The following is a 13,712-nucleotide window of genomic DNA, read 5'->3' on the forward strand; positions in this document are numbered from 1 at the left end:
CCAGAGCAAATAGAAATGAAAAAGCTCTTAACCGGAGCAAATAGAAATAAAAAAGCTCTTAACCAGAGCAAACATAACTGGAAAAAAAAATCACTTGCCCCAGCGCGGGCTACGCCTGGTGCCCAGTCTCCTGGCCCTCACTTGCCTGGGGGGAGCCTCAGTTGGGGGGGGGGGTGCGGCATCAGGTGGAGGAGCATCCCCAGGTCCCTCCCTGGCTGCCTGTCTGCTTTCAAAGCCACCGCTATGCGGGTGAGCACAGCCTCCAGGGAAGCTGTCTGGGCCTCCTGGGAAGCTGTCTGGGCCTGTACAGCCACTCGAAGGCACCTGACCTCCCCCACAAGTTCAGCTGTGGTAGTCTGCAGCTCCCCGAGGCAGGTGACTGTTGCTGCACTGTTTCCAGCGACATCCTGGATAGCATCAGGTACTGCTCCCGAGGAGGCCAGGCTGTTAGATAGGCACCTCAATTCCACCACGAGTTCCCCCATATGGCGGCTCTGTTGGTCCTGCTGCCTGGCAAGATTTTCTTGCAGCATTCCTGCCACACCCCTTGTGTTATGGGTCGCCTTCCTGGGGACAGGAGTGGCTGGGGCCCTTGCATAGGGGGAGGAACTTGAGGGGCTGGAGATGAGGGGGATGGGACGGGAGGGACTGGAGAGGGTGTTGGAGGACCCTGATGGGCTGGAGATGTGGCGTGTTTGGGATGGTCCTGCCACCTCCAAAAAGAGGAACACCTCCTGATCTGTCTGGACCACCTCCTCATGGACCACCTCCTCATGGACGACCTCCTCCTCAACCACCTCCTGCGCTGAGGACTGCCCACTCCCCTCCACCAAGGCCTGTTGGCTTCCCAGGGGGTCAGCCACAGAATCAGGATGCTCAGGGGATGATCTCGGACGGCCACTGGCAGCATCAGATGGCCCCGCCCCCTCCTGCACACCTGTGGATGGCACAAAACATTCACATGTTGGTGGACCCACACACTTGTCACATGTCCCCCCCCCCCCAAACATGCTACACATCAGATAGAAGATAAAACACACTTTCCTGTCCTCATGGCCGGCTCACTTGAGTCGTGGCCCTCCAGGCCCTCCACCTGCTCCCTCTGAAGGCAGCGGGCAATCACTTGCTCCTCTTCAGTGAGCCGAATGGGACAGGGTGGCCCCCCTCCAGTGCCCCTGGAATGCTTGTTAATCGTGGCAAGCTTGTTTCTCACCACACCCCGCAGGTCATTCATTTTTTTTTAATGTCCTGGGCAGCAATCCTCTTAAGGATCTCATCCTTTTTTGACTTGCTGGTGCTGGCACTATGGAGGCGAGCATCGTATCTCTCCATGGCAGAGACAATGATGGCCCTCTCATCTGGGGTGAAGTTTTTTTTTGTGTCTCTCCTTCCTGGGTCCAGGCATTGCAAAGCAAAATTTCCAAATATCACATGGACACCACCAACACAATAAATGGAGTAACTTCGCGCTTGTTGGGCGCATGTGGTGACGCTTTTATGCACTGGGCCGGCCCATCTCAGGGGGGAGTTACACCTAATGTTGGTTTGCGCATGCGCAGAGGGCGGGGCATGTCCGGCGCATTCTCCGTTCGGTCTGGACATCATTTGCATGGGGTCACGGTTCATTAGAATGTTTCACGTCCACTTCTCTCCTACCTTCACTTGCGCCGGCTTACGCCGACACATTTAAGTTGCGCTAGCGCATCATAGGACACATGTGGTCCGGGAATATGGGACAGCTCTCTCCAAGTTAAGTCGGCGTAGCGCATCGCAGATGCGCTACGCCTGACTAAATATGCGCCGATCTACGAGAATCTGGCCCATTGTCTTTTTCCACACGTTACCCCCTTCACGCATACATATTGATTCACATTCACTTCTTTATTTTTATTTTCCATTGTCTCTCGGTTTTTCATTTTATTCACTATTCTCCCCCACATTTAACACCACTTTTTCCACATGACACAATTTCCAATTCATCCCATATCCACTGCTGCAGTTTTGATATGCCCATCATCATTCTTATTTTCACACACTTTTCACCTATTCAATATAGTTATCACATTTATCACGCACCCAATCTCAATGGTTCACCATTGTTGTGTGTTGTGTTTTTTTTTATCAGTTACTTGTATACTTCTTTGGATGCAATTCCCTCATTATTACATATAAATTATTTTTAAGTGTTGGGTGCCTGCCTTTGTCGGGCCTCGTGCTCCTGGTTTTCCACTCGGTCCCACGTCACCCCCCACCGTCCTTCCCCTCGCCCCCCCCTTCTGTGCGGGGTTAGAAGTGCGACCTCTCGTAGGCCTGGAGGATGTCTGTTTAGCTGCAGTCTGGTCTTTTTTGTTAACCACCTTTCCGCATGGGCCAACTGGAGTGCCGGTCCTTGGTGGTGGGGTCTGCAACCGACCTATAGTTTCAGCTCTTGATGCCCTTTATGGTAAATATACCCACCCGTGCTAATATTCTCAATAATGATTGTATATACAGTATACATTACTGTTGAGTGTGTTTTTGTCTTTTGTTTTTTTTTTAACAGCTTTCATTAATGCATATGTATCTCTTTCTAGAGTTCTCTCTTGCCTTCCCCCAGAAGAAGACCTCTACTGTTAAAGGTCGAAACGCGTCAGCTTTTAGTACTAGAGTATTACATTATACTGTTACATGAACTTATACGGCTGTATTTACATGCATATGTTTTTTATATTAGATCACGGAGCTCATGTCCTGATGTCTGCTTTGTGTTATACTTTTTTAAATAAAAAATATTTTAGATACTTTCGGATACTATTATTGTTTGCTGCAATTCAAAGCCCCTTGGGGTATCTTTCCAATTCTCTTATCATTTGGGGTGTGCACCACCTAAAACCTACAATCAGTATCGCTTTTCCTTTGCTAATAAATACTCACTGTAATAAGCAGGGTCTTGGAGGGAGACCCTTGCTCCCGTTACTGGGTGCGTGGTCTTTACATGATGTACCACCAGGTAGGCGTATCCTGTTTTTTTTTTTAGTTCCACAGGATTGATCTACATGATGAGATTCTTTTTGGCGCTAATCCATACCATTTTCATATAGTGCATTTCAAGAAAATACATTTGTTTTTGCTATTTCTGCCAGAAAAAATCTCTATCGTATGTTTCTCCAAGTAAAAATAATGAGATTCTGTCCTGCCAATATGTGCAATTCTTAAAACCTGTGTCTGAAACAAAGCAGTTTAAGTCGATATTTCTGTCTGAAAAAGGCCTAATCTTCACCTCAAAATTGTTCTCTTAACCACTTGCCGCCCGCCATATAGCAAAATGACGGCGGCAAAGTGGTTGCGATATCCTGACTGGACGTCATATGACATCCAGCAGGATATCAAGCCGCTGCGCGCCCCCATCTTGGTGATCGGTGGTGCGGTGTGTCATTCTGACATGCCGCAACTCCGATCTAGGTAAAGAGTCTCCGATGGAGACTCTTTACTACGTGATCAGCCGTGTCCAATCACAGCTGATCACAATGTAACCAGGAAGAGCCATTGATCGGCTTTTCCTCACTCGCGTCTGACAGACGGGAGTAAAGGAGAGCCGATCGGCTGCTCTCCTGACAGGGGGGGTCTGTGCTGATTGTTTATCAGTGCAGCCCCCCCTCCGATCCCGGCCAGGACCACCAGGATGGCCACCCCACTGGACCACCAGGTAAGCCCCCCTAGGCCACCAGGGAATGCCAATCTGTGCCCAGGCAGCTGCCAATCAGTGCCCACCCACAATGCCTGCCAGTGCCACCAGGGATGCCTACCAGTGCCATCTACCAGTGCCGCATATCAGTGCCACCTATCAGTGCCCAGCAGTGCCGTCTATCAGTGCCACCCATAAGTACCCATCAGTGCAGCCTTTCAGTGCCCAGTGTCGCCCATCTGTGCCCACCAGTGCCACCCATGAGTGCCCAGTGGCGTCTATCAATGCCCATCAGTGCCACTAATCAGTGCCCATCATCAGTGGCACCTAATTGGTGCCACCTTATCGGTGTCGCCTTATCAGTGCTTGTCAGTGCCCATCAGTGAAGGAGAAAACATACTTATTTACATAATTTTATAACCAAAACAAACTAAACTTTTTTTTTTCCAAATTTTCTTTTTCTATTTGTTTAGCAAAAAATAAAAACCGCAAAGGTGATCAAATACCACCAAAAGAAAGCTCTATTTGTGGGAACAAAATTATAACATTTTTGTTTGGGTACAGTGTAGCATGACCGCGCAATTTGTCATTTAACATGACCATGCCAAAGCCCCCTGCCATGCCTTCAACGCCTGCCTCCTTTGTTCACCATGCTTTCAGTGACTGTGACCCCTGCGCTCCTCTGCATTCACGACCCATGCACTCCAGTGTTTCCACTGTCCCTTGTGTCTCCAGTGACTGTTCAGGGACCCCAGTGTTTTCAGTCAGTGCCGGGACAAGATCATCTAGAGCCTCGCCCCCCCCCCCCCAAGATGCGTGAGCATTATGTGTGTCATGTGTCAAGTGTTTAAAACTGAAAATTCTCTGCATGCTGTCCCCCTTAGCATAAGAACATTCTCTTTACCCACTACAAATCCCCCTCTCCCAGCACAAATCCCCCCAATCCCCCCTCCTAGCACAAATCCTCCAAACAAATCCCTTCTAGCACAAATACCCCACCCCCATCATCCCTTCTAGCACAAATCCTCAAAAAATTTCCCCTCCTAACACAATTCCACCCCCCATTATATCACCTCTTCTAGCACAAAACCCCCCAACCCCCCCTCCGAGCACAAGTCCTCTTTCCACCCCCACCCACCCCCCCCAATGCAGATCCCCCTACAACACCAATCCTAGCACACACACACACACACACACACACACACACACAAATTTACCTTCTTAGAACAATTCTTACCCCTTGCAGCCCCCCTAATTCCCCCTTCCGACACAAATCCCCTCCCCTCCAATCTCTTCATGGTTCTCTCCTACCCCACATGATACCACAGTGCCTAGGGCAGCCTCCCTTATGCCCACCCCTTGTCCCAGCCCTGCTTTCAGTGACCCACATGCCTCTGGTGACCTCAGAACTGCTGTGAACTTCAGTGTGTCCCTTGACACCAGTGCTTCTATGCGCTCCAGTGACCCATGTTTCTCCAGTGACTCCAACGCTTCTGGGCATACCAGTGACCCAGTACCCCCAGCAATTCTATGTCCTCCAGTGACATCAGAGCATCCTGTGTCACCTGATGTCCCCAGAGCATCCTATGTCACCTGATGTCCCCAGAGCATCCTGTGTCACCCAATCTCCCCAGTGCATCCTGTTTCACCCGATGTCCCCAGAGCATCCTGTGTCACCCAATCTCCTCATTGCATCCTGTTTCACCCGATTTCCCCAGAGAATCAGGTGTCACCTGATGACCACAGAGCATCCTGTGTCACTGAGTGACCCCAGATCATCCTGTAACTCTAAGCACACCCTGAACACCTCTGTAATACCAATAACCCCACGTATCTGCAGGTACCCTCATGTAATCTCCTAGACTGTCTACCTCTCATGGATAATATGGATACCCATCCATGATGATTTCATCACTAATTAGTAGCTATAACAACTGTTTGAAACAATATTTTTTATTTTCTTGACTGGGTTTTTTTCTAAAAAATTAACTTGTCTGTATTTTATTGCAGGAGCTGCAACAAAGCCAGATGTGATTTTCACTCCAGAATGGAACAAGATCTTTACAGGAGATTCTATAACAATGAGCTGTGATATAAAGTCTACAGTAGATGAGACCTATGTCTGGTACAAGGATGATAAATGGACACATCTAGGGAAGAGTTATACAATTCAACAAGCCCAGCCATCAGACATTGGAAGATACCAGTGTCAGACAAATATCAGCGACAAAAGTGACTCTGTCACATTGGACGTTCTAAATAGTGAGTTAAGGATTGGCTCTAGATTTATTTATTAATTATTTTTTTAGCAAGGAGACAACCTGAGCATACCCAGGGCTAACCATGAAAGTTTTACAAACAACTTCCATTAGAGGCTGCACAGATTTGCAAAGAGTGAAATTGCACAGTGCGTAGTAAGTAGCAAGAGGATACAATCCTATTAGGGGTCACTGTGAAAGTACTGCCCGAACTTGCAAAAATAAATCCTAAGAAATATATGTAAACTGGATGGTTTTTCTGACTTAAAGGGTAACTCCACTTTCGTGGGGAAATTGGCAAAAAAATCTAAATAATAAATTATACAGTATAGCGTATGCAATTGCAACACAAATCATATTGTAATTGAATGTTATAAAAAATTACCTTTCCTTTTCAATCTGTAGCTCTCTTTAAAATGCAATGCAATATGGCTACCTGGAGGTGTAGTCTGGACAAAATCAGATTTTGAGCATCCCCTGTAACAAAAATTACATTTTTGGTAAGATACTTCTAAAGGAAATCACGTCTAAAGGGATGCAGACCCTGCAATTCCCTCATTAGAGCCCTGCAGGTGCAGCAGCTAATTGATCATTACAAAACCACTCCCATACAGGCTCACTTTGAACATGGACACAAACAGCTATTTCTCTAGAATAACAAAAGGTAGGAATTTTTAACAAAAGGTTTGTTAAAATCCCTGCAATGTATCGTATTTTTCGCTCCAAAGGACTCACCTGACAATAAGACGCACCAAGGTTTTAGATACCCACATCCCTAATTAATATACTATAGTTTGTAACTTACACAACCAATCACAACCAATCAAAGCTGATGCCTAAAAATCTATCAAGTGTGTCAGATAGCTTCCAGGTAGCAAACAAATATCGCCCTGTCACCAAATTCAGTCTATATACAATTCATAGGAAATATCACCATCTTATAACAAATTCACCTTGCAGGCTGTGAGCACAGCACCCAGGGGGCAGCCTGATAAATAAAGACCTGAGAATGACTGACCTGAGAATGACCTGTCTCCAATGTACACACATCACATGGTCACTCCAGCAGATGACACGCTGGAGATGCCGGCCTCTTGTATCCCCCGATTGATTGGTGTCTGACGTTACCGATCGAGCAGGGACGAAAAATCGTCACTGCGCAGGCGCCAGTGACATGAACACCAGCCAGCCTACAGGACCCAGAAGACATAGCGGGGAAAGGAGAGGAGAGGTGCCCGATATTGTAAGACAGCGGCGGCTGATCAGTATTCGCTAGACATGTGCATTCGTTTTCGTCCGAATGCATTTTCGTCAGAATTTCGGGTATTTTCGTTATCGTTTTAACAAACGAAAACGAACGTGCAGAATCCGAAATCCGAAAGATCCGACATAAAAAAATGCTTTATTTTAGTTTTTGTTGCTACAACAGTTCGATATAGATAAAAGCTTCGACATGACGCTGACAATAGCAATCTGTGTCTATCGAATCTGCGGTCGAATGTGCCTAATCTTAACTCTATTAGTCCAAGATTATTCTACATGGAGAGAAAATATTTGACATTATAGAGACAGTGTTGGGGTAGACCATTCGTCATGAACGACAAAGATTCGACGAAGCAGCAAAAAACATACAAACGGTGAATCTGTCATTGAAGTCTTATGGTGTCTGTCGAAAGTTCTAAGAAGATTCGCCAAGCAGCTAAACTGTACGACGCTGCAATCGTATATTTCCCGTCAAATGCTCGAAGAATTTGAATGTTGGTTGACTAGTAATAATAATTTATAAATATAATTATTTCTGGTGTCATACAACATTAGAATTCTTCTATAGCTTGTAGGCGGAACATTCGACTGCAAATGTACAATTGTGGGGTCGTACAGTTTAGCTGCTCCGTCAAATTTTCTTAGAACATTCGACAGACACCATAAGCCTTCAAATGACAGATTCGACCTTAATTCAGATTTTAGGACGAATGCATTTTTTAAGGAAACTAAATAAAAACAAATTTTGGGAGTAACTAAATGTATTTTTCGGACGAAAACTAAATTCCGAAACAAAATATTTCAGTGTGCACGTGTCTAGTATTCGCTTAATAAGACACACAGGCATTTCCCCTCTTTTTGGGGGGGGGGGGGGGCGAAAGTGCGTCTTATGGAGTGAAAAATATGGTACATAGATCACCCAAAGGGGAACCTTATTTTCTCAACAAAAGTGGAGTTACTCTTTAAAGCAAACCTGTAAACTATTTTAACTACAAAGTAAATGTCATATCTAATGCTCTATTCACACTAATGCGTTTTTGATACATTTTGCAGAAATTTTTCAACACGTGTTCCTTTGGAACATGTTCACATCATCCAAAATGCAAGTATCGTGTTTTTACTGTGATTTTGACACAATTTGCGTTTTTTTTACACTGTATATAGCTGGTTGCTAAGGAGGGGGCTGCCACCCCCTTGTGACGTCACTGCCCGTGGAATGATGGGTCTGTGACGTCTCAAAGAGGTGTGGCATTAGAATGATGTAATCCGATTGCCACTCCCCCATCATTATTTAAGAAATGCTTGACATTGGCGCGGACAGATCAGCGGGACGCAGCATCGGTGGAGGGTCGTCGGCAGGCACGGCGGCCGAGAAAGAAGAACACCGGACAAAGAAGACAAGAAAGAAGAAGAGCGGAAGAAGAAACAGGGGGAGAAGGAGAAGACCGGAGGATGAAGATGTGGAAGAAGATGAAGGAAAAACGCAGGAAGAAGTGGAGAAGAAGAAGGTTTTTAATAAAAGACTTGTCAAAAACTGTCTACTGTATTTTTTAACACTACACTACTTTTTTTTTGGTGAATAGGTAGGGGTACAATATACCCTATACTCATTGACATAGGGGGGCCAGGATCTGGGGGCCACCTTGTTAAAGGAGGCTTACAGATTCCGATAATCCCCCCCGCCCACAGACCCCGACAACCACTGGGCAAGGGTTGTTGGGAAGAGGCCCTTGTCCCCATCAACATGGGGGCAAGGTGCTTTGGGTGGGGGGCGCAGAGCTCGTCCCCTACCTTTCTTGATCTGCTGGGCTGCATGCTCGGATAAGGGTCTGGTATGGATTTTGGGGGGGACCCCCACACCTTTTTTATTTTTTTAATTTGGCATGGGGGGTCCCCTCTGAATCCATACTAGACCCAAAGGCCTGTTATGGACCTGGGGAAGGGGGAACCCACGCTGTTTATTTTCACAAATTTTTTTTTTTTTTTAGCCGGCAATTCTTTTTTTTACATTCAGCGTGAAGCCCGCTAACAGCTGATGACTCATCGGTTGTTAAGGACAGGGGCGGCCGGCTTCCAGGCCCCCTCCTTAGCAACCAGCTATATACAGTGCAAAAAAAATTGCGGTAAAAACACGTGACCAGAAATGCGGCAAGCACCACAAAAAGCACTGCAGAAACACTCAAAATGCACAGATGTGAATCGAGCCTAAGAGCAGACATTATAGGATGGCTTCCACTGTAGGCCTCTCTTAAGAGTAAAGTCCCACCAGCCCCAGAGACCAAAAATTAAGCATTCCACTGGACAGGACTTTTTCCTGAAGTTAGGCCCCTAGTAACAAAGTGGAACTAAATCAGAGAGACACCAGAGGAGGTGGGTTAACACATATCATACATCTTGGGATGTCTACTTTTAGGCATGACTTTTGCTACTCTAATATGCTCTTTTTTTTTTTTCTGTGTTCAGACTATGTCATACTACAGGCTCCTCTGTACATTTTTGAAGGGGATGACATCACACTGAGATGTAGCCATTATCCTGGATATTTTCCCGGGGAGACTATATTTTACAAGGATGATAATGTCATTCAAGACTGGGGTCATGAATCTGAGCTATTTATTGAAAATGTATTCATGAAGTCTGTTTGGAGATACAAATGCACAAAGCAGGTCTACCATGATCTAATATATTATCAGTACTCAGATGAGGTGATCCTTTCTGTTCAAGGTAAGTGAGGAGTACCGGTAATTCTTTCTTGAATATACTATTTTAGATGCCAAAGTGATTTGTCTGGTGGTTGGTTGCCTACTCTTGTGATCTCCCATGCCTGTTGTGTTATATTGCACAGCATTAGTCAGATTACAATACTATTCAGAACCTTCAATTTTACATCTTCTGTACCACTGCTTAGAGCAGGGGAGCCCAACCAGTGGCCCGGGGGCCACATGTGACCCGCGGAGCCCTCTGATGTGGCTCGCGACTTCCTGCTCTGGGATGCAATAGAATACTGTTATTAAAGGTAGGTTTATTACTAAAATCACAGTGTATATATGGGCATATAGTTTCTACAGTGGTTACTGGGCTGCTTTTAAACTGATCCACAGGTGCAGAACAGTGCACCTGTGGGTTACCTGCACTGAGCCATAGACTTCTATTACCTGTGAGTTTGGTGAGCTTTCTGAAAGTGCACCACACCTACAGGATTTAAATCTATGGCAAAGTGCAGCTAACCTGCAGGAAAGCCACAGGTGAACTGTGCAGAGTTCACCCAGTCAGTCCGACCCAATCAGACCAAGCATTCACCTCTAAGGATTGGCAGATGTAAATGGACTTGTGTCTGTTTACAAATGCCTACCTCCAATTAGATTGGCAAAAAAAAAAAAGGAGTAGAGTGGGCTGCCATCCACCCGCTCATTGTGGCCCACGACCGGTTACCAGGTCGCTCAATCCTCCCTCGATCTTCAAAAGGTTGGGCATCCCTGGCTTAGAGCAAGCACTCCCATTACAAGCCATTTTTCATCTGGTGTGTGGTACTTCAAAAATATATATATTTTTAGATGTAAGGAAGGCATAAAGCACGCTAATGTTGGTCCCATTATATCAAGGTCTATCACGTACCTGGTAGGAGTCTGAAATGATGAGGTAGGCCTCCCTTGTATCTCCAGCCCAAGCCCCACTGGAGGTGGAACAGATGGTGGCTAGGGTCAGGAGGAACACGAGTGCCTGTAAGTGTTGCGTTCAGAACTTGTAAGTGGAGTTAGAGGCTTGGAGGTGCAGGTAGAGCATCTGGAAGGAGCTGGACCCGGGGAAGCTGAGAGGATGGACAGCCAGCACAGGCACTCGGAGACAGCGTAGAGCCAATTGGGAGACAGGAGCAAGGTCACAGGGATAGCCGGGTTCAGTAACAGGCAGGCAGTGAGGTAATCAAGGAATAAGCAGAAGCAAGGTCAGATGGAAAGCCAGGATCAGGAACCAGTAATCAGAACCAGATACGTGACAGAGAGCTACAGGGCTGCAGAGCTGGAGGTGTGCCTCTGTGTTTTTGTGTAATCCAGGAAGTGAACAGGCAGTAGCTTCAGCTGCCCACAGTTAAAATGGCTGCAGCCAGACCCAGTGGTTGGAGGGAAGCCTCAAAATGGCAAAGATGATTTTATAACAAATTATGTGAACAGGCTGAATGACTCCCCCTGACCATCGGTCCCCAAGCCTTTTCAGTTCAGATTACATTAATAATACAATGTTGTTTGATGTGATTGGCACTAACAAAATAGGGCAGTAAGGGTGCATAGAGGGGAAATCTGTCCAGGTCTATTAAAAAAAAACAAAAAAACCTTGTTCTTGAATTAGATTTTTCCATTCACAAAGATTGATCTGCTAATTTTTTTCTCTTTCATTTTAGCGCTGTTCACAACTCCAGTTCTAACACTAATCACAGAAGGTGATGCTAGGATCCTGATATGCGAAACAAGTCTTAGTCCGCTTAGACAGACAACAGAACTGCAGTTTGCTTTTTACAGAGATGGAAGTAATGTTCAGGCATATAGCCTCATTAATAGATATACAGTTTCATCTAATTGGCTGAAAGGTTCTGGGAGTTACACATGTCAAGTAAGGACTTCAACTAACACAGTGGAGAAAACTAGCTTGCCAATTAAAATTGCCGACACCATGACAGGTAAGCAAATTAGAGCTGCACACTAGAGGTACTTACTTTATTTTTTTTAAAACCTAAAGAAACTCCTCCCGCTGTCACAATTTGAAAAGAGCGCAGCTTTGTGGGGCTCCGCCCACATAGCTGTGTCATTCATTCACAGAGTTCTGTGAATTAATGAATTACAACTACTGTCTACCATTGCAGCAGACTGCTTGTAGTTCTCAATGAACTTCGAGGGTGCTGGTGAGCGCATGGCTATACTGAGAGTCTGCAGGAGCCTTGCCTTGCACCCGTCATCTGATGATTTTAGGTGCAATGCTCTGCAGACTTCAGATTTTTTTTTTTTAATAAATGCACATATTTTTGCAGGTAAAAAAAATGTGCATTAGCCTTAAAGATTATTGCTAAATGATCTGTTCTTTGTACTGTATTTGCAATTCAGTAGGGAAATTTTCGAGCTCTCATTTTTGGAAAAGCTGTGCAAAATGACAGCCTTAGCTGTCCCACAGGCATATGCTTAGGACCTGCAGGGTCAGCATTAGAGAGTTGAAAACTGGGCAATTGCTCAGGTCTCCTATCTTATACTGGGCCCCAGTTAATGTAAAGTGGAAGTAGGTGCTGGATGCTTAAGTGTCCCAGCTCCAGACACCAGATGTGGCAAAGAAAGAATGGAGTGCTGCGTGAGGGAGAAACCCTGATTTCTGAGGTGGGTATGAGATGTAGTGGGTGTGTATGCTAAGTGTATTGAGGTGCATACTGTAGAATGTAGAAGGGTCCATGGTGGGGTCTGTTGAATGTATTTGGGGTGTGTTGTGTTGTATTGTGTGTGTTGCTGTGGAGTGTTGGGAGTATTGTATCATATGGTGGGGTGGAGTAGTGCTGAGTTTATACTGCTGCATGATGTAAAGTGCAATTGTGTCCATGATGTGGATGCATGGTGAGAAATATTGAGTATTTGGTGTATGATGCAGCTTACTGAGTTGATTGGGTAAATGAAATGGTGTCCTAGATGTATTAAAGTGTATCTAGGGTCAATGTAACATCCTATACAGTAAAACCTCAGATTGCAAGTAACGTGGTCAATGAGCATTTTGCAATACAAGCAATTATTTTTTTTTTAAATCCTAACTCGTTTTGCGAGAGTTGTCTCGCAAAACAAGCAGGATTCATGCCACATCTGTGTGCAGTACCACATTTGGCCAGAGGTGCAGGGGCGCCAGAGCTGAGCAGAGCCATTTGGAGTTTGGACTTCGGTCCCGAGCCTTTCCGAGTTTAGACAAGCCTTTCCGAGGCTCTCAGATGCCCCTGCACCTCTGTGTAACAGCTCTGGTGAACAGGAGTGAACCACAACTGCGGTTTAGCAAAGATTTCATTGCACTTCCCTATGTGAGAATTCAGTATTGGACCCCAGGCGTCACTCCACACAAAACAGGAGTTTGGAGGTTCTCTACATCTTCTCTCTCTCACATAAAGGAATGCGCTGAGCTACTAGGGGTGGACGCATTACAACATGCAACCAAACCCTAGCGTTAAAAGATACGATTCACTTGAAGATTCCAATGCACTTCTGTATGCAAGTGATTATCACTATCGGACCCCAGGCGTCACTCCAATCAGACAACAGGAGTTTGGGGGTTCTCTACATCATATCACTTTAACGTAAAGAATGCATTAGGTCACTAAGGGAGCAGGTATGAAATCTCCTCAACCCTTAGCATAAAAAGTTTAGGTAAACATGTTCAGTACTTTCGGGCAAGCCTGTATACAAGTAACAACATATGTCAGGCACGTAGCATATGAGAATACTGTATGCAATAGCAGTGTACAGAAGAGACAACTTTAGCGTAATTGAATTGAAAGTGTATGTCCCTTTTAA

At 45.6% G+C, this 13,712-nt stretch overlaps 1 protein-coding gene across 5 annotated transcripts in view; it reads left to right on the plus strand.

Annotated features, from left to right (window-relative positions):
• Nucleotides 1-13,712, plus strand: part of LOC120915234 (Fc receptor-like protein 3) — a 95,227-nt gene that overhangs the window by 63,632 nt on the left and 17,883 nt on the right. For all 5 annotated transcript variants that reach the window (XM_040325573.1, XM_040325575.1, XM_040325572.1 and 2 more), the window contains 3 exons: nt 5,675-5,926; nt 9,649-9,909; nt 11,582-11,857. In XM_040325573.1, the coding sequence (XP_040181507.1) occupies nt 5,675-5,926; nt 9,649-9,909; nt 11,582-11,857 (789 nt within the window). The remainder of the gene's footprint in view (nt 1-5,674; nt 5,927-9,648; nt 9,910-11,581; nt 11,858-13,712) is intronic.

This window comes from Rana temporaria, chromosome 10 (genome assembly GCF_905171775.1).
Source record: "Rana temporaria chromosome 10, aRanTem1.1, whole genome shotgun sequence".
In the NCBI taxonomy this organism is placed as follows: Eukaryota; Metazoa; Chordata; class Amphibia; order Anura; family Ranidae; genus Rana; species Rana temporaria.